The following is a 22,176-nucleotide window of genomic DNA, read 5'->3' on the forward strand; positions in this document are numbered from 1 at the left end:
ACAGTATTGGAAGTCCTAGCCACAGCAATCAGACAAACAAAAGAAATAAAAGGTACCCAAACTGGAAGAGAAGAGGTAAAACTGTCACTGTAAGCAGATGACATGATACTAAATATAGAAAACCCTAAGGACTCAACCCCCAAACTACTTGAACTGATCAACAAATTCAGCAAGTAGCAGGATACAAGATTAACATTCAGAAATCAGTCACATTTCTGTATACTAACAATGAAGTATTAGAAAAGGAATACAAAAATACAATACTGTTTAAAATTGCACCCAAGGAGTTCCTGTTGTGGCGCAGTGGTTAACGAATCTGACTAGGAACCATGAGGTTGCGGGTTCGGTCCCTGCCCTTGCTCAGTGGTTTAACGATCCGGCGTTGCTGTGAGCTGTGGTGTAGGTTGCAGATGTGGCTAGGATCCCGCGTTGCTGTGGCTCTGGCGTAGGCCAGTGGCTACGGCTCCGATTAGACCACTAGCCTGGGAACCTCCATATGTCATGGGAGCAGCCCAAAGAAATAGCAAAAAAGAAAAAAAAAATTGTACCCAAAAAAAATCAAATGCCTGGGAATAAACCTGACCAAGGAGGTGAAACACTTATATGCTGAGAACTATAAAACATTAATCAAGGAAATTAAAGAGGATTCAAAGAAATGGAAAGATATTCCATGTTCCTGGGATGGAAAAATTAATACTGTAAAAACGGCCATGCTACCCAAAGCAATCTACAGATTCAATGCAATCCCTATTAAATTACCCATGACATTTTTCACAGAACTAGAACAAACAATCCAGAAATCTATATGGAACCATAATAGACCCAGAACTGCCAAAGCAATTATGAGGAACAAAAACCAAGCAGGAGGCATAACTCTCCCAGACTCCAGGCAATATTACAAAGCCACAGTAATCAAGACTATGTGGTACTGGTACCAAAACAGACATACAGACCAATGGAACAGAATAGAGAACCCAGAAATAAACCTGGACACCTACGGTCAATTAATCTTCGACAAAGGAGGAAAGAATATAAAATAGGGAAAAGGCAGTCTTTTCAGCAACTAGTGCTGGGAAAACTGACAGCCACATGTAAATCAATGAAACTGGAACACACCCTAATACCATGCACAAAAATAAACTCAAATGGCTTAAAGACTTAAACGTAAGACAAGACACCATCAAACTCCTAGAAGAGAACATAGGCAAAATATTCTCTGATATCAACCTTACAAATGTTTTCTCAGGCCTGTCTCCCAAAGCAACAGAAATAAAAGCAAAAATAAACCAATGGGACCTAATCAAACTGACAAGCTTTTGCACAGCAAAGGAAACTATAAAAAAAAAAAAAAAAAAAAAAAAAGACAATTTACAGAATGGGATAAAATTGTTTCAAACAGGAGTTCCCGTCGTGGCGCAGTGGTTAACGAATCCGACTAGGAACCATGAGGTTGCGGGTTCGGTCCCTGCCCTTGCTCAGTGGGTTAACGATCCGGCGTTGCCGTGAGCTGTGGTGTAGGTTGCAGACGCGGCTCGGATCCCGCGTTGCTGTGGCTCTGGTGTAGGCCGGTGGCTACAGCTCCGATTCAACCCCTAGCCTGGGAACCTCCATATGCCGCGGGAGCGGCCCAAGAAATAGCAACAACAACAACAACAACAACAAAAAGACAAAAGACAAAAAAAAAAAAAAAAAAAAAAATTGTTTCAAACAATGCAACTGACAAGGGCTTAATCTCTAAAATATATGAACAATTTACACAACTCAACAGCAAACAAACAAACAAACAAACAGAAACCCAACATCCCAACTGGAAAATGGGCAAAAGACCTGAATGGACATTTCTCCAAAAAATATATACAGATGGCCAACAAGCACATAAAAAAATGCTCAACATCACTGATTATTAGAGAAATGGAAATCAAAACTACCATGAGGTACCATCTCACACCAGTCACAATGGCCATCATTAATAAGTCCACAAATAAATGCTGGAGAGGATGTGGAGAAAAGGGAACACTCCTGCACTGTTGGTGGGAATATAAATTGGTATGACCACTATGGAAAACAGTATGAAGGTAACTTAGAAAACCATACATAGAACTATTATATGACCCAGCAATCCCACTCTTGGGCATATATCCAGAAAAAACTTTCCTTGAAAAAGACACATGCACCTGCATGTTCACTGCAGCTCTATTCACAAGAGCCAAGACATGGAAACAACCTAAATGTCCATCAACAGATGACTGGATTAAGATGTGGTGTATATATACACATTGGAATACTACTCAGCTATAAAAAAGAACAAAATAATGCCATTTGCAGCAACATGGATGGAACTAGAGACTCTCATACTAAGTGAAGTAAGAAAGAGAAAGACAAATACCATATGATATCACTTATATCTAGAATCTAATATATGGCACAAATGAACCTTTCCACAGAAAAGAAAAATCATAGACATGGAGACTTGTGGTTGCCAAGGGGGAGGGGGAGGGAGTGGGATGGACTGGGAATTTGGGGCTAATAGATGCAAACTATTGCGTTTGGAATGGATAAGCAATGGTATCCTGCTGTATAGCACTGGGAACTGTATCTAGTCACTTATGATGGAGCATAATTATGTGAGAAAAAAATGTATACATATATGTGTAACTGGGTCACCTTGCTGTATAGAGGAAAATTGGCAGAACACTGTAAACCAGCTATGATTGAAAAAATAAAAATCAGTATTAAAAATGAATAAATAAATAAAAAATCTTAAAAAGATATAACTCCAATGTTTCAGGTGCATAGTGAAAAAGTTTATTTATGACAGATTTCAAAACTTGGAAGAGAAGACAAAGAATGCACAAAAGCATCACAAAACTGTTACATAATATAAAAACACAAGAACTGAGCTATTTCAGGAACCCTAACTCAGGGTCATCTGTGTAGCACAGCAACACATCAGTGCCACAGGGTGGTAAAACAGGGTATTTTAAAGAAAAAAGTACTTAGCAGGACATAACAAGTAACAATTTGGTTCAGAGCTCTTAGAAATCACATGAGATATTGACAGCATTTCTCATGAAGGGAAACATTTAAAACAAAGTGACCAAAATAAATGAGTGATTGGGATACTCTGTATTTTAAAGAAAAGACTGTGGCTGTTTCCCTTCCAGATCTTTTTTTGTAATGTCAGCATCAGTGCATGATATAAAATGATAAGGAAAGAATGCCTTTGGGTTACCAATTGCTTATTTACCAAGAAAGCATGGTTATCTTTCAGTCAACTGATAGATCTCAATATATGGCACCAAAGCAGACATTTCAGAAATAGAAGCTAAATGGCATATAGTTTAGGAAATATTTAAGCACCTCCTCTCTTCCAATGATCCTTACCCAAAGTCTGTCTTTCTTATAATCCATCACTTGGATCACAAAGCAGCCTTCTTCTAGGAATTTCAAACCACTTCCCATTATTAAGGGAAATGGGTACACCAGAGTCACAGGTTGCTGGATTGCTTTCTCCAGACTTACCTTGCTCTTGAACATGGCTAAATGGCAACAATTCAGCTTGATCGAGCCAAATTCATGTATGAGACAATAGTCTCAGAAAGGGATGTTAGTGAAATTTTTAATATGGAATTACTTTTCTTTTCTCTCTTGTTTTATGGCTGTGCCTGCGGCATATGGAAATTCCTGGATTGAATCAAGATGCAGCTGCAGCCTAAACCACAGCTGCAGCAACACCAGATCCTTTAAACCACTGCACCAGGCCAGGGATCAAACCTGTGCCTCCGCAGCAACCCAAGCCCCTGCAATCGGATCCTTAACCCACTGTGCCACAGCAGGAACTCAAATACAGAATTTCTTACTAAAATATACTGCTTAGGACATGAGAAGAGGAATTAGGATAATGTTTTCCAGATGATTCCTGCCTAGACTTAAAAAGCAACACTAACAATCAATCACAGGTAACATTACAGAGGAGGCATTTCAAACCTGAGTGAGGAAGCGTTCAGAAAGAGAGCTCCTTTAACTGACAGGTGAGCTAAGAGCTCTTCTATAATCCCATATGCTATAATATTTCAACCCCAAACTTTACAAATGCCCATGACCCTATATCAGGACTTGAGAAATGCATGAGAAAAAATACATTTTGCCCCCTGGAAATCATTTTACATATATGATTTTATCCCTAGATAAGTCAGAACCATCTGCCTTAAAAATGACAGAAAACTGTGAAATTTAACTTTTAAAAAGCCCATATCTCTAGATTTCTGGGGTACCTTTTCCTCATCTCTTAAGAGTAATGAAGAGCCATGAAATTAAGTGGTCCACATGCCTAGGAGCCTAAAAGAAATCAAAGTACACATACTAGAAATCGGATCATGAGTTCAAATCAGGGGCCGGGACTACAAATAATTTCAAAGCCAGAGTCTTGGTACCTTTGGACTTAGTTTTTGTGGGAATGACTATTTGTAAATGAATCCCACTATCAAGGCTTCAGGCAATTAATTGGGTTTTCTTAGGTTGGTGACACAACTTTAAAATAGAAGGGATTTTATCTGGCCTTTGTGGTTCAGGCAGGGACAATGCAACACCCTACAGGGGGCAGTGGCCACACAATACTTAGTGAAGTTCCTCTCATCCTTTGGGTCCCAAATCCTGCCCTAACCTCACTACCTAAATAACTGGGTAGATGTCAAAGGAGTGCTCACAGGTGCTGGACTAGCTGGACAGAACAAAGCAGCGACAATGACCATAACCAGGTACCAGGAGAGCCAAGGCAGCTCTTGCCAGGGTGCCTCCCCCCATTCCCAGAGAAGAGGCCACCAGGAACAACTCCCAGGGGGTTCTCCTTTGTAGAAGGCCAAAGTCACCGCCCACAGAAGACTGGCTCCTGTAGTGGGCTCTGAAGCCAGATTCTGGGAATTGCACACTCACTCTAAAATTCCACTCTCAGTGGTAACAGAATCTAGTTCCCAGAATGGGGGGCCTGCTCTATTCATTAGCCAATCCAATTAATTTGTCTTCCTCATCGGCATAGCATTGTCACATCCTCTTCACCCACTTGGTAAGGTTAACAAGAGTTCCAACTGCACAGTCATACATGAGTTACCAGGCTATCCCAATATGGGACTAAAAGTCACAATCCCTCTCCAACCCTATTTCCAACCAAGGATGAGCACCTTATCTACTCAACTCACTCTGTTATTTAATTCTGGTTAATCAGATACACTGAGGTCTTGGATCCCATGCTGCCAGTGCTAAATAATACCATAAACAATCAAGACATCAGAGAGAAATGGAGGGGGCCTAGTTCCTCTCTCTGTCTGTCAGCTGTGTGGAAATGAGAGCCTTGGGACAGGATCCCACGTGTGTGAAAAGTAGGACTTTGGCCATATGGATACTCATCATATATTGGGTTGCTGGAAAGCACCCAACTGTGACTGGTTTTAGACACCAGTTCCCTGCTTACTCCCCAAAGACTCATGCATCATGGCTCCATGATCACAATCAAATGCAATGAACACCATGACTTGCTCCCTAAAGAGCATAAATCTCTTAGTAAGCTACCCTCACAAAAACAAAATGAAATCACCTTGCTTCAGACAGAAACCCACTTTCCAACTCTCCAACCACTGAGATTCTGGGGATGATGCCCTTTCCTTTTCCAGTAAATTCAGGGTCCCAAAAGGTCAACACTTTAGGCCAGCTGGAAAGAGACTAGTGAAAGTGGTTGATGTGAACCTTTTTGACCCAGAAGAAACTTTAAAGGGAAGCTCTAAAAGGGGAAACAAATGGTGTCTGCGTGGTGGTTCCATTCACTGCTGTGTGTATGACTATCTGACACAGAGTCAAGAAGATGCTAATTCCTACACCTCACAGCGGGGTCTGCCTACGGAGGACACAGCTCGTTCACACTCTTGTGGCTAGCTTGAGGGTCTTCTGGGATGTTCATCAAAATTAACCTGTTTCATCCCCTTTTGGCTAGAGTCAAAACCATCTGAGGCTACAGTGACACAGGTGGAACTCTTCTTAGTCTTTCTTTTTTTTTTTTCTTTTTTGTCTTTTTAGGGCCACACACACGGGATAGAGAGGTTCCCAGGCTAGGGGTTGAATCGGAACTGCAGCTGCCGGCCACAGCCACAGCCACAGCCAAGCCAGATCTGAGCTGCATCTGTGACCTACACCACAGCTCATGGCAACCTGGATCCTTAACCCACTGAGCGAGGCCAGGGATTGAACCCAAGTCCTCATGGATACTAGTCAGGTTCATCAACCACTGAGCCACGACGGGAACCCCTTCTTAGTCTCTTTCTAAACGTAGCATCTTTTTTCATGGTCCTAGACTCACAAGTCCCAGAGTATATAGAGATGAAATCAATACTCAGGCCAGGATTATACTCAGCAGAGGAGACCTACTCAAAAATGTTTCTGAAGTTAATGCTGTTGGAAAAGGTGGCAAAGTGGGTTTGTGCCTCCAACAAGCACAGTGAGGACCAGTGAGGCTTCGGGCCTAAAGAACAGATCCAACAAATGAAATGCAAACTAAAGACCAACGCAAAATTAGGATATGAGCAAAATTCTGGGATACATTTGATGGCTTCTCTCTTTTCCTCTCATTGTTTTCATTTCTTACCATCAATGTAAAAAGGCAGTTCTCAAGCTGCACCTTTTCACTCATGCCCCTTCCTTTAAAACAACAGGCTTTTACATAAATATTAGGGTCATTCAACTCTATACCTTAGAACCTTAGAACCTGGGGTTAAACGGCAACCTTTTGCAAAGAAGTAGCCTTAAAAATAAACATAAAAATACAGACTTTAGGGTTTGGATTTTACCTAGTTCTTTCTAAAACAGATTGGATAGGGCTCATCAAAAACATATAAAGAGTTCCCTTGCAGCGTAGTAGGTTAAAGATCCAGCATTGTCACCGCTGCGGCTCAGGTTGCTGCAGTGGTGAGGGTTTGATCCCTGGCCCAGGAATTTCCACATGCCACAGGCATGACCCCCAAAACCCACAAGACATACACAGAGATATTTTCTATAAAGAATGTTTTACAATAATATCTAAGCCCACTGATTAAGATAAAACAGTGAGTTTTCATGTTTAACTCTTCCACATACATATTATAGGGGACAATATATACTTTTTAAAAGTCTAGAATGTTCTTTCCTAAATAACAGCTAAAAATATTTTTAAAGTGCAAAACAAAGAATGGGCTGATTTCAAGTTGCTACCTACTTTCATTTTAAAGCTACATCTTGTCTGAGGATTGAGTTTTAATTTCAGAGTCCTGAGGAGGTGTCATAAAGCAACAGAATAAACTCCTTCCAGAGCAGTTTTACAATCGCCCTCAATCTGACAGGCCAGGCAGAGAAGAAAACCTTAGAAATTGTGGCCTGAGGGAGAGGGGAAATACAGCATGAGTTTTGAAAGATGGAGACCAAGAAACATTTTTATGAGGACCACGTCCGCAGGTAACTGGTGTTGAATGAAGCAAGTTTGCGAAAAAACCAGGAGCTCTCTGACATAGGGGCGCTGATGTCTGTGCAGGAACGTGCTCTACCTGGACACTTGTCAAAAGGAAGAGAATGGCAGAATCTTCTTTGTTTAAAAATTAATGGTTTATAATTTTAAAATCTATGGGACAGGTATACATGAGGCTATTTTTTATAAATTTCTTTAAAAGTTTTCTGTTTGCTAAAAATTTTTCCAAATAAAATCTTAGGAAAAAATGAATACTTTAGACTTTTCTAAAAGCCCCATCTCGCAACAAAGCAGCAAAACTCATAAACAAACCAAAGAAACTTAAGAACTCAGCCACTCTGTGGAAAGAATTCCAGTCTTTTTCCTACTATGAACTATTTTCTTTCCATTTTATGTTAATATTTATTTGTGCTCTAAAGAGCAGGGTGAGAGTCAGAGTTCCCTGGTGGCGCATCCAGCGTTGTCACTGCTGTGGCTGGGGGCTGCTGCTGTGGCTCAGGTTAGATCCCTGGCCAGGGAACTTCTCATGCCATGGGCGTGGCCAAAATAAAGAGAACAGGGTGAGGATGTAAGCAAATGATTTTCATTTCATTGTTTGGTTCTGTAAACTCAGACGGGGAGAGACCAAGGAAGTGACTACTTCTTAGGATTTGTTGAGATTTTTATGAAAGTCTCGGTAATGACCTGTGCTTCAGTAAATACTATTTTGTCCCTCAAGTTCAGTAATTTTAGATATTTAATAGAGGATAGTGAATGAATTAGACAGTGAGAATGTCTTCTTTTGGCTATTTCTTGGTGAATGGATCAAAGAAACACTGACTGTTAATAAAACACCAGGACCAAATGAAATGTTACCGTGTCCAGGACTCAAAAGTGACCAGACAGTAAGAGGCACACAGAGGTGATGGGAACAAGTCCCTCAGGCTTCCCTGATGCAACAGAACTAGGATGCCAAAGAAAATATGTACAGAGACTTTCATGGCAAAAATAAACAAGAAGTGTTATCCCAAGGAGCTTGCAATGGTCTGACAGCTCCATTTTAAGAGAAAGTCAGAAGTTAACGATAAACAGGAAAAACAAGCCAGGCTTAAGCTGACTGGAGACGAGCTCAGTAGAAAATTCCTTTATAAAGATTCTGTTCAATTAGCTAAGGCATGATTCAACTTTAGTGATGACAAGAGTGGTCACTCAGCTACCTGATGGGACAACGCAGAGCAAGTTGCTTTCACTGCCCAAATAGGCAGTTACTAAGCAAATTTCTAACTTCTTACAAGGTATATAAATGTGGGCCAGTGTAATCCTCTACAAAAATGCACTCGAATATAAAACAGTGGAGGTATGAGGCCACTCTGAGGATGGGGATGCTATGGCAGGTCACGGCATCCTCTCCTACTTGGGGCTTGGCTCCCAGAGGAATAGAAGGGGCAGCTGTATCGCCCTTCGTTCGTAACGGAGATGCCACCGTGACCGACTGTGAGGAGCCCTGTTCTCTGAGCTTCTGCTTCAGCAGAGGGGAGGCTTGGTGTGAGGCACCCACGCAAGGAAGGAACGAGCCTAAAGAAAACATCGTGAAGAAGTTGACTCCTCAGAGTAGGCAAAGGACCTGAAGTCCTGGAATCACAGGGTACCTCTGGTTGGCTAGGCAAGTCCCCTGCCCTCAATCCCGGGCAAATGGACAGATCCCCTCACCACCCAGAACTCCTCACAGGGAGTGCTTGGGTAAGCTGGCATCATCCGTCCATCTCAGAAGGGGCAGATTCCTCCCAAGCATCACAGGACCGACCGGTGGAAATGGGACATAATCACTTCCCAACATCTCCTGAAATCATCAGCTTCAACTCCAGAGAAGAGGTGGCCTCAATGGCTCAGAGCAGATGGAAGCCTTCTGAGAAACAGACGGAAACTGTTTCAAAGGCGAAATGAAATGTGCTTTAAAAATAAATAAAGTAATAAATAAATCTAATTATTCATCAAGATTCTAAGGCAGTAACAGGCTTGACACAAGGACTAAGAAAGAAGGCAATACAGACAACTGCAGTGGTCGCTTCTCTGCTTCCTCCTCTGCCAGAGACCCGGCCACCCTGCACTCTGGTGATGCTGGCTGCAGCGCCCAATGCATGCCTGCCTGGTCCTCAGAGTTAACAGAGTGGAAAAGGCCACCACCAGGGACGAGTTGACTTCAGCCTGGTAAAGAACAAATCCATCCAGCAGTAACAATGAAACTTCACTATCTTTTCCCTAAGAGATTTTGAACACCAAAAGCTTTAAGCCCTCAATGTTAGAAAGCGAAATCCAAAAATTTTGGAAATTCAACAGGTTCCAAAGCAAAATTTCTAAATAATGACCCTTTTCTAAAGGCCAAAAAAAAAAAACAGTGGTAGGGAATCTGGAGTGTTTTGTTTTGTAACCTCCTCTCTCAGATCATCTCTCTCCTTCTTTGACCATACCAAAAAAAAAAAAAAAAAAAAAAATTTAGTAATTCTTGACTTTCAAAGATGTGGGTTCCGAGATGAATCCAGTACCTAAATTTCCACCCTTTCCCCTTCGGCCACCAGTGTCTTTGGAAAGGGACACTATTTCTTGAAATAGGAAGTGACAGTGGCAGTTTTCTTCCTGGATGTTCAACTACACTGACCATCACTTTGGATTGCATGGAAGTTCTTGCTGAAATGGCAAAGACAGGCTTCGGAAAGGGAGGAGAAGAGGGAAGGAGGCAGAGTCAGACCGTCAGGACCAATAACACCCCTCCAAAGGCAGTGAGGGCTCCCGGCCTGGGCTTGAGACCATGAAGAACCAGCAGGCGGGCATATGGCAGTGGTGAGCGGCTGGACAGAGCTTTCTCCATCCAGGAGACTGGGCTCCTTCATGGACACTGTGCTTTGCCCTCTTCCAGCCCTTGCAAAAAGTGAAGAGAGCGGGTGCCACTAAACCCATCTGCAGGAAAGGCTCTGGGAGCAGAGAGAGCAGCAACTGGAATAATACACCTTGTACCAAAACAAACCTAGTTTCAACACCCAACTTCCTTCTAGGCTTTTGCCTGATGGTTTCCTCCACCGGGAGAGTCTGCTGGAGTCGAAAGCAAGAAGAGCGTGAGTCGGGGACCACAGAACAGGGGCACTACACCACCATCTGCAGAAGCCAAGAAGGGGGAAAGCTACGTGGGGGCGACTGTCAGGCATGCCAGGCAGGGCATGAGGGTCAGGAGCCTCCCGCTCAGCGTTTAGCTCTTGCCTGTCCCAACCGAGAGGCCCCAGCCGGCAGCCTGCCCCAGCCCGCGAACACCCGCCTGCCTCCTGCGCCAGCGGGCCTTCAGCTAGTGTAGTAGACGTGGAAGTAGAGAGTCTTGTTGCGGAGCAGGGAGTAGGAGTTGTCGAACTTGAGCAGGTAGATGCCCTCGCCGGGGTAGTCGTGGCTGCCGGCCTGCACGTCCCGGTGGCTGTCCCGCCGGTACACGGGCATGACCTCCCCGTAGCGGCCCCGCAGGGAGCTCCTGGAGCCTCTCTCCACATCTCCAGCTGGGACAGGGTCTGCAGCAGCAAAGAGCAGGGGGTTTGGATATAAGCAGAGACCAAAGGGGCCTACCGAAGGTGAAAAGGCGGACCAGGTAACCCAGCGGTTTTCACCCAGGGGGGTGCTGCTGCCCTCCTTCGGATGTCTGGAGGTGTCTGGTGGCCTTTGAGCCATCAGAGTGACTAATGGGTGATACTGACACTTAGTGCCCAAGGGTCCAGGAGTGCTGAATATCAGGACAGTACCTTCTCAACAAAGACATGTCGCACCCCAAAGGCCAGCAGTAGCTCCACTGAGAAGCAAAAAGTTAAGCCTTTGAGAGCCTTCCTAGCTCCAGGAATATCTGGACTGTCCCAAAATTTAGAAGGGAAGGTTCTGGCATCCTTTAGTCCATCTTTAGGTGAAAGAACCAGCTAAAGGAGGCAGGAAACGCAGATAAACGTGCTCTACAGAGTGAGCCTGAGCTCCACTGGGCGCCTGAAGAGCAGCAAATAGGATCTGAGCGTCTCCTCCTCCCTCAGGACAGGAAGATTTCCCTGCAGACTTGCTTTTCCATGAAGAAGCAACGTAAGGGTTTGATTACAAGATTATATGGGGAAATTGAGGAATAGGACTAATGCTTAGAACCAGCTGTTACATTAAAAAAAAAAAAAAAAAAAGCCTCAGGGCCACCATGAGTAGGTGCAAGGAACACCTGGAACAGAGCACAGACACTATTTTTTAAATACTGCTCAGGGCAGGAAGGAAAGAAATAAACAGCAGTCAGCCAGCTGTGACAGTTTGGAGGGAGGAGAGAATGGGTACCTTTAGCAAACTGTAATCCACAGTTGGGTTTCAGACCAAGAACAAAGGTAAATATCCTACAACTGAGAAAGAAATATAAAATAATCTCAGATTTATATGTGATCTGAAAAACAACTGCCTCCACATACAGCAGCAGTGACCCACCTCTTTCCCCGTCCCCACTCCATCCTTGTCCCCAAGGAGATCTCAGAGGAAATAGCTAGGTACTGATTAAAAAGAAGCTTTCGGGGGAGGGAGTGGGATGGACTGGGAATCTGGGGTTCCTAGATGCAAACGATTGCCTTTGGAATGCATAAGCAATGAGATCCTGCTGTAGAGCACTGGGAACTATATCTAGTCACTTGTGATGGAGCACGATGGAGGATAATGTGAGAAAAAGAATGTATACATGTAGGTGTGACTGGGTCACTTTGCTGTATGTACAGTAGAAAACTGGCAAAACACTGTAAACCAACTACAATGGAAAAAATAAAAATCATTTAAAGTAAAATAAAATAAGGAGCTTTCCACTAAGGCGTCAATACTTCTCCACCAGAATGTTCTTTTAGGGTCTGACTTTGGCCTGCATCACCCAACTTAGCTGGCGATGCTGAAAGGGATTCTTCACCTGCCAAAAGGAAGAGGAGGAGGACTGGTACAGCTCAGGAAGTGATCGACAGAAATTAGGTTGAGCCAGAAAAGGAAACTGCAAATTGTGTTCACATTGCATTTACCTTCAATCTCCTCCTCCTCGTCCTCATCTTCATCCTCATCCTCACTGGAATCACTGACCTGCACCGTTATGTCAGTGCTGGTTACGGGGGTCCAGTCAAAGTAAACGCCAAAGCCAATGTCATAGTCATCGGTGGCAAACTCCCAGCAGACACGCTTCCCCTCCGGATGGGTAGGGACCCGGATGGTCACCACCTCGCCCCGCTTCACCACCAGACGGCTGTTCTTCTCTTTACCCAGCCTGCTTTTGAATTCCTTCATCTTGGCAAAGGTCCAGATGCACGGAGGAGCCATCAGAGGTGGGGAGACTGAAAGGAAAGGCGGCTGACTAGTGAGAAAGGAACCCAGAGGAAATGCTGCCTCGCCCGGCGACCTGCTTCGTGGGGCTGTCGCAGTCAAAGACCTTCCTCCTGACTTCCTTCCACAAGTCCCTTTCTTTCTTTCCTTCCATCTGTCTGCCTTTCTTTAAGTTCAAGCTGGGAATAAACAAACAAACAAACACCTTCGACACCCCTAAAGTTCTCACCTTTCCTGTGGTCCCCCAGGAGGTCTGCAGATTCCAAATCAGCTGAAAGAATATCTATAGCTCCCGTGTGCTCCGACTGGATCATAACGATGTCCCCAGACCTTTGCGGACCGTGGTACCTGGCCATCTACACAAGAGAATTCCGGTTAAAGGACAAATTTGAAGGCAGACTCCAATTAGCCCCTTCCCAAATGAAGGCTATCTGTCCCTGCCCCGTTACCTCCACTCTCCCCACTCAGAGTCTAAGTGCCAGTCAGCATTCCTCCTCTCTGCCCCAGCTACCAGTTGCTGATACATTCTATCAACTTTTTGCTAATGCCACCAACATGTTCTCTAGTTTAAAGATTCTCTCTTGTTCTCTCCAACTTCTTGCAACAGTCCCACTTCAGACTCTTCATAAAACCCTTCCCCACAAACATCCTCAAAGTCTGCTGACTTTTGCATCAACAGTGTTTCTGAGCCATGCCTCGGTCTTGCCTCAGTCTGCAGAGTCCCTCCCTGTGCCTCCTCTCGGGGCAGGTCTTGCATCTAGGGTTTAGCTCAACCTCCACTCAGCCGTTCAGCCTTCATTCAAAGGTTACTTCCAAATCACTGTCGATCAATTCACCCAAGTACTGCAGAGTCTTTGACTCAGACTCTCTCTCACCCACGGCACACCTTGGATGTCTCATATTATATATAGGTTGTCTCATCCACCAACATTGTTCTATAAATAATTACAACCTCACCTTAGACTAGCCCCAGGATTGGCATTTAAATAGCATATCTGCTGCCAGACATCTAACTTGCATGGAAGAGTGCAACTGTCACTCGATCCCCAAAGCCCTCACCGACCCGTGGCAGGAGCCTGCAATCTCTCCCTAGTGGGTTTCACTGCAAACCACTCAGATTAGCATTCCCCTGTTTTCTGCTATTCTGCCTTAATTTCCTGCTCCTTCTCCAAGCATTTGGCAGGTAACTCAAGAAGAAATGTACAACTACTGCCAACACAGGAAAACGCATCAGTGAGACAGAAAGAATCGGAATGATGTTAGCAGTAAATAAATAAATAGATGAATGAATGAATGAATGTTGTAAACTTCCCAGACTATATTCTCATAATATCTGTTTCCCAGACTATATTCTCATAATATCTGTTTCTGGAGAGAAAGTCCTTCCGCCCTTATTTCCATTGTTAAATGAGGTAAATCAGACTTAGACTAGCTTGCTTGAATGATTCCTTCCTTTTCCAGAAGGTTAAAGAAAGAAAAGATTTAGTTTGCAACTTCTAAGCTGCACAGACTTAGTAAAAGTCACCCATTGCTCTTGGCCTCAGTCTCCTCATCTGTAAAATGGGACATAATAGTACCTATCTCACAGGGTTGTTCTCAGGAGTGAATGAAGTAGTGTGGATAAAATGCTTTGTAAACTATAAAGCATTACATAAATGTAATGATAATGTTTGGCACTGTCTTTACTGACACCAACACTATTTCTTCTTCTTATTATATATATATGCATGTATGTGTGTGTGTGTATATATATATATATATATATGATAATAATGATATAAATAACCCATTCCTCCATGGCAGGGAGACCACTGCTATGAGGTTTTAACCATAAATACTGAGTAGATCTACCACAAGAAAATGGAGGCTAACACATAATTTGGTGGTTAAGGGCGCCTCACATGGAGAATATTTTATTTATTTATTTTTTAAGATTTTTATTTTTTCGATTCTAGTTGATTTACAATGACATGAAGAGGATTTTCAACACCATGTGAACAGTCATTACAACGCTTCGTTTAGTGACTGGATGCTGACTGGCTACTAGTACAGGAATGAGCCCATGATCACTCCCCAAATAATTAAACATGAAGTGACCAGGACTTGCTTTCTTTCTTTTTTTTTTTTTTTTTTTTTTTCCTTTTTTTAATCTTTGGTCTTTTTAGGGCTGCACCCGTGGCATATGGAGGTTCCCAGGCTAAGGGTCGAATTGGAGCTACAGCTGCCGGCCTACACCACAGCCACAACAATGCCAGATCTGAGCCAAGATTGCAAACTGCATCACAGCTCATGGCAACACTGGATCTTTAACCCACTGAGCGAGGCCAGGGATCGAAACCGAAACCTCATGGTTCCTACTCAGATTCGTTTCCACTGCGCCACGACAGGAACTCCCGTGACCAGGGCTTTCTAATCCCAACTCAACCAAATGCATTTAAATTCTGGTGCCACAAACTCGTGCTTTTCAAAGACAAAGGGAGGATGTGCTCCGTACCTTGCTGAGGACCTGGGCCTGGCCTGCAGGCAGCAATTCCTGTTCCACCATGGCCTGAGCCTCCACGGCACCAGCTGCCTTCTGCGGGCCTTCCTCGGCATCCTCCCTCCCTGGAGATACCATCTGCGGCCTCCCAGAGGAAGAAAGCATGTCAATTCAAGGACTCCTTTCAAAGGCACAGTAGTCCTGGAGAAACTCAGAAAGAAAAAACCTTCAAAGGGCACCCTCAAGCCCTGCTTTCCCCTGGCATTCAGGTCCACTGCCGTTTCAGCGGACCGCTGCCCAGGCTAAAATGGCCCACGGTAAAGCAGTGACAGCATGTGAGGCCTAGGAAGGACACCACCAGGTCCCAGGCTCAGAGAACCATGTAAACACACGGCTCGGTTGTCTGAGACGAGACGACGAGACGCAGATCTGGTTTTATCCCTCACTCTGGGACCCATGCCATTTGTTCCACACAGCATTTCAACAAAAGAAGAGTTAGGATCCCAGTTCTGTTCTACATATAAAGCTGCTGTTGGAAGCAAAGGGAGGGGGCTTCGCCTAAGCCAGAAACTGATTACAAAACAAAGGAAGTGCAGACTGATGAACAAGGCAACCCCCTCCACTGTCACCCAGGAGCGGATCAGCGGTCCCATTCACACCCTGTACTGACATCCATTTCACACCCAGTTCACTGGGCAGTAGAAAAAGGCAGTTGCTTTTTTCCCTTATTTATTTATTTATTCTTTTTTTTTTTTTTTTTTGTCTTTTGTCTTTTCACCTTTTCTAGGGCCGTACCTGCGGCATATGGAGGTTCCCAGGCTAGGGGTCAAATCAGAGCTGTAGTCACAGGACTACACCACAGCCACAGCAACGCCAGATCCTTAACCCACTGAGCAAGGCCAGGGATCGAAGTCACAACCTCATGATTCCTCTTCGGATTTTCTAACCACTGAGCCACGACGGGAACTCCTATTCTTTTTTTTTTTTTTTAGGGCAGCACCCTAGGCATATGGAGGTACCCAGGCTAGGGGTGAAATTGGAGCTGCAGCTACCAGACTACGTCACAGTCAAGCAATGCCAGATCCGAGCTGCATCTTCGACCTACATCGCAGCTCATGGCAATGCTGGATCGCTGACCCACTAATCGAGGCCAGGGATTGAACCTGCATCCTCATGGATACTAGTCAGGTTCATTAATGGCTGAGCCACAACGAAAACCCCTTTTTTTCCTTTTTTAAACACATTAATCTCCTATCCCAATGACTTAAAACACAGCTCTTCAGATAGCTGATTTTAAATAAGCAAGGGAATAACATATGCTCTCTTCCATTTCTTCTGGCTTGAGAGAGACCGGAAAGTGAGCTAAGAGCCAGGGCTGGAGTATAATACCCTAGGCTTCTGGAAATCTGTTGCCAGCAAAAGGTGGCATGGAGTCTTTAAAGCAGCAGTTATCAAAGTATGGTCTGGGGACCCCTGGTGTCCTTAATACTCTTTTGGGGAAGTCTGTGGGGTCAAAATCTTTTCATAATAATTCTAAAATATAATTTGCCTTTTTTCATTTTCATCTAATCAAGAGTTTACGGTGAAGTTTTCCAGAGACTACATGACATATGATATCACAAAAGAATGAATGCAGAGGCAGATCTGAGAATCAAATTGCCTTGTGTTAAGACAGACATTAAAGAGCTTTACAATGTCTCTCTTCTCACTAAGTTATCTTTGCTTTGGAAGATAGTTGTTTTTCATTGAAGACATTTATATCAACATGTAATGAGTTCTTTCAAAATGAATAAATAACTTTTTCTTTTTTTTTTTTTGGCCACACTAGCAGCACGTGGAAGTCCCCAGGTCAGGGACTGAACCCATGCCACACCAGCGACCTAGGATGCTGCAGTGACAATGCCAGATCCCTAACTCCCTGTGCCACAAGAGAACTCCATAACTATTTTTTTTAATTTTCCAGTTTTTATTTCTAGTATAGTAAACATTAATAGATATAACTTACATAAATAAAAATTCTTTGAGGTCCCCAATAATTTTCAAGAGTGTAAAGCTTTGAGAACTGCTGCTTTAGGGTATGGTTCGTTTCCTCAGAAAGGCTGAGGAAATGCCTGGGAAACAGCACAAAAAATGGAGGGCTTATTTTGAAGCTCACTGGTTTCTTTTCTTCTTTCTTTTCTCTTTTTTTTTTTTTTTTGCTTTTTAGGGTCACACCCTTGGTATATAGAAGTTCTCAGGCTGGGGGTCCAATTGGAGCTGTAGCTCCCAGCCTACACCAGAGCCACAGAAACGTGGGATCTGAGCCACGTCTGCAACCTACACCTCAGCTCATGGCAACGCCAGATCCTTAACCCACTGATCAGGACCAGGGATCAAACCCACATCCTCATGGATACCAGCCAGGTTCGTAACCCAATGAGCCACAGTGGGAACTCCCCTTCTTTCTTAATATAATCAAGAAAAACCACTCTTAGTTTATAAATTACCCCTTCTTCAGATAAAACAGAGCCATCTTTTGGACTATTTAAGTCTCTTCAATTTACCTCAGAACAAACAGGAGACAGTTACTAATGAAAATCAGAGCTGTGGTTCATTTTTATGGGTTTGCCTGGGTAATCCTGTGTAAACTGTAAATTGGTCTAGGCTGCAAGCCTATTTTATTCTTAAACCCAGAAACCAGAGTCCATTTTGGTTCCCTGACACTATTTGTAATCTGTCTCCTCTATTAGGAGGTGAGCCTGAAGGCAGGGACTGGGTCTGACTCCCTATATCCGCACAGCATCTACCGCCAAGCCTGTCGCATGGAACCCCGAGGCCCTCTGCGCTCCGGCCTCATCTCCTAGAACAACCTCCTCTTGCCTAGCCCAGTCCACTCCAGGCACAGTGACCTCTGGCGTCTCTGAGGGTCTCGAGCACCTCAAGCACTCCCCCAGTGGAGGGGTGGGATCTGCTCTGGCCTCAGCCTAGAAGAGTCTTCTTCCAGACACCCCAGGGCTTCCTTCCCCTGGGTATCTGCCCAGCCATCACTTTCAGGGAGGCTTCCTCTCCCTGGCCCCATCACTCTACACCCTTATCTTGCTTCATTTTTCTTCACTGCACTTATGACTGCCTGACATATCATGTTCCGTGTTTTGTTGATGACAAGATGCATATTTGTTTTTAGATTTTAATGCAACTGAAATACAGGATGTTCTAAAAACTGGTGGTGTTTTATAACTGCCACGGGCCTGGGTTGACATGGAATCCTTCGTCGGGGATTTGCATGTGCCTCTGCCAGGGCTCAGGAATGCTACCAACTGAGGCGAGTGGACATTAAGACCTGTTTAAGAGCTTTGTTTAATTCGCAGTGGCAGAGTGGATTGAGACAACAGACTTGTGGTTTATATTCTCAGGGGAGGTATTTCTTCCTCCCCTCACACAGCACCGAGGTTGAGACATTCACATTGCCCTGTGGTCCTTTTCTGTGCTTTCCTTGCTTCTCTGTTCACTGAAGGTGCAGGCTTTTGGTGTCCCAGCTCCGTGGGGTGGGGCTCTGATTCGACTGCCTTGGGCGTTCTGTCCTTTCTTGGTGGTACATAAAGGAACAGTACCTATTATAGTTCATGATGACTTAGATTCTATGAAATAAGATGTATACTTTTTCCACCTGCCTTCCCAACTAGAATATAAGTTGCATGAGACCAGGGACTTGGATTATCAGTTCATTTTTGATGTCTTCAGAGCCTAGAACATTGCCAGACAAGAGCAGGCTCTGAATAAATATTTGTTGAATGAATAAATGAATAAGTTAATTTTTGTCTGGGAACTAAAGAGGACTATTCAGAATTGTGAGAACACAACAGCTAATGTGACCATCAGCCTTACTGTATGTGCATCTAAATTGCAGTCTCTTCTTTGCCTCTGTGCATGCTACTTTGCGCAAATAAGATTCTGCTTATCTTAAAAATGTTTTAAACTGGACATGCATAGCTACATAAATTTAATATTCAAATTAGCATTTTATGCTCTGAAGGATTAGGGAAGGGTATTTTGGGAATCCTTGATGCCAATGATAAACCATGTAAAGGAAAAACCCGTGCTGTAGGCCTTCTGGTTTATGCTAGCCAAGAGCAGGCAGGCCATCCCAAAGGGAGGGGGAGCCTGGCCGGCTGGCCAGCCTTACTAGACAAGATAGAGGTGTGCCGTTCCCACTTCTAAACCATACAAAACTTCAAGCGTCATGCTTCCTGGATTTTCTTCCCACTCTAGATTCTAGAAATGAAACTTGAAATTTTATCTCCTTTTTTCTAAGAATATTCTATATTCTTCACATAAAATATTTATTTACTATTAGGAGGAAAAATCAGTTCTGTGCCAAAAGCCATCCCCCAAAGATTCTTCAAATCAGCATGTGCAGCAAAGGGTGGTGGCAGCAGGAAAATGGAAGGACAGAAGGACATTCTCCTTAGGGGCTTTAATGAGAACGTGAACTGTCTCAGATAATCAATGCCTTGAGGAGGCCGTGTCTTCTGAAAGGATCCTCATGTGTAATAACCTATTAGTTCTAAGCATAGAATTCAAACCTTTCTATTGCTACTTATGAGAATACGCTTCAGAGTAAACAAAACTATAAAGCTGTGTGAACCTAGGCAAATTATTAAATTCACTGTTTCACTGTCTTCATCTTAAAAAAATTACTAATTTCATGAGGTTTGTTATGAGGATTAAATGAGATAATACTTTTTTTTGGCTTTTTTTGGCACATGGAGGTTCCCAGGCTAGGGGGTTCGAATTGGAGCTACAGCCACCCAGCCTACACCACAGCTAAACAAAGCCAGATCTGAGCCGCATCTGCAACCTACACCACAGCTCATGGCAACACTGGTTCTTTAACCCACTGAGCGAAGCCAGGGATCAAACCCGCAACCTCAAGGTTCCTAGTCGGATTTGTTTCCACTGTACCACGATAGGAACTTCCCAAGATAATACATTTTAACACCTAGTACAGTATTGAGCAAATAGAAATATTTGATAAAAAGTATCATTATTACAGAGAAACATTCAATGAAGTGTGGGTATTATATTATGATCACCAACTATATTATAATGATACTAATCATCATCTCCCAGTGTCTGATTTCTGAGGGGAAAAGATTTACTTCGTATACAAAGGTAAGATGAATGAATGTCTACTTAAGAAATAACTTATTTTTAAAATATCTTGGCATTCCCCCATCCCTAGCCACCACCTTTGTAGGGGACACAGAGATCACTGGTTCCACTGGACCGCATTGTACTACGAGCTGATCAGTTAAACTCTAACATCCATAGCTCAGGATTTTCCAAAGAACAGTTTTTCATTAATTATTCCATTAATGTTTCATGGCTTCCATTTATTCTAGAGCTCAGTACCATTTCCTCTCTGCTCTACACTCTGATATCACTGTTGGCAGGTAGAGGAGAAGGATGAAGAGGGAAATTAAGAATGACAACCTGAAGGTCATCATTATGGTTTAATCTGAAAACGCATAATAAAAAATTGCCCCTAAGAGTGTGTGTGTGTGTGCGTGTGCGCGCGTGCACGTTTTATGGGTAAACACCAAATACACATTCTCTTGAATGTCCATCTGGGATCCACTTCTAGTGTTTTAACATTTGAACCTGGTCTTCAAGAGGGAATAAATGATGACACTACACTATTTGTTACAGTTTTATTCTTGGAGAGTAACAAAAAAAAAAAAAAAAAAAAAAGATCACCTGCAATAGATCTGGCTTTGCCCCTAAACACACTTAAGGGTTTAATAATTGATGACAACACTCTCCATACTCTTCACCTCAACCTGTCTTTCTCCTTAGAGTTGCTGTCTACTTCTTTCATCAGTTACCATTTCAGAAGTAAAACCTCTAGAAGCATTAAATCCAAAGTAGTTGCTGGCCCTACCTGTAGGGTGAGGAATGGGGTTCTGGATCAGAGGCAGAAGCCACGAGTGAGGCGGCCTTGGTGTCCTCTAGATCTTCATTGTCTAGAAAATCATGGGAAGAAAAATTCAATACCTGAGAGGGAACACAGCTATAATCATCTTGTATCTGTTAAAAAATCTGGCAGTTTCAACAAACTTTCTCTTTCTAAAAATACTCTAAGCACAAACTTTATACTCTGGGAGGCCCAGTACATAAATTATTCAAGGCATCACATCCAAATATTCTCAGACTGTTATAACCACTCAAAAAAATTTTTTTTTCCAAAACAGGTCCCCACAGAATTAATCCTAATTCACGGATCACATTTCTCAGAAAGCAAACGGTTAAATTTGGTAGAATGCACAGGACAAAATGACATGTAGGATGAGATGAACCAGAATTCAGTGCCAAAGTAGAGAGTGCCACCTCGACACTGAATCAGCTCACATCACTGTATCTGGGGTCAGATAAAGGATTTTTGCAATCTCATTCATTCACTCAATCACTCATTCACCAATGACTTAATAACTGTTAGGCATCCTCATGGAATACACAGGTGAAATGCCAAATGAAGGCCAGGTTCCCAGGCTCACAACAAGCCTATGGCTGGTATTCTCATCACCACTTGCAGGTAAGGAAACTAAGGCATAGAGACAGGATTCAAACCCAGGCAACCATGCTCTTAACCATTAAGAGCTACTAAGTTTTATGGTGTATCCATTCAGCCTTTCCATCAGAAAAGCATATGGCTCAGTGTGTTTAGATAACCCCTGGTGAACCTCCTCTAGTTAAGATAGCAAGAAACTGAAGCTCAAGGTTCACTGCTCAATTTAAAATACAACTTAACTGATATAAACTTCAAATGCTAAAAATTTCAGAGTTTAGTAGCAACATAAAAGTGTAAGTGACAGGCAAATATTTGCGATCTAACTTTAATCTGGTCTCATTTTGT

At 43.3% G+C, this 22,176-nt stretch overlaps 1 protein-coding gene across 3 annotated transcripts in view; it reads right to left on the bottom strand.

Moving 5' to 3' along the window:
- The window catches only part of TMED8 (transmembrane p24 trafficking protein family member 8), a 38,092-nt gene continuing 18,698 nt past the window's right edge, over nucleotides 2,783-22,176 (bottom strand). Inside the window, exons 2-6 of one of the 3 annotated variants that reach the window (XM_003356761.4) lie at nucleotides 21,205-21,286; nucleotides 15,300-15,429; nucleotides 13,035-13,161; nucleotides 12,511-12,816; nucleotides 2,783-11,010 (exon numbers count right to left, since the gene is read on the bottom strand). In XM_003356761.4, the coding sequence (XP_003356809.2) occupies nucleotides 10,793-11,010; nucleotides 12,511-12,816; nucleotides 13,035-13,161; nucleotides 15,300-15,429; nucleotides 21,205-21,286 (863 nt within the window). In that variant the 3' untranslated portion in view covers nucleotides 2,783-10,792. The other 2 variants (XM_013989199.2, XM_021099552.1) reach the window with 2 other exon arrangements.

This window comes from Sus scrofa, chromosome 7, assembly GCF_000003025.6.
Source record: "Sus scrofa isolate TJ Tabasco breed Duroc chromosome 7, Sscrofa11.1, whole genome shotgun sequence".
Taxonomy (NCBI): Eukaryota; Metazoa; Chordata; class Mammalia; order Artiodactyla; family Suidae; genus Sus; species Sus scrofa.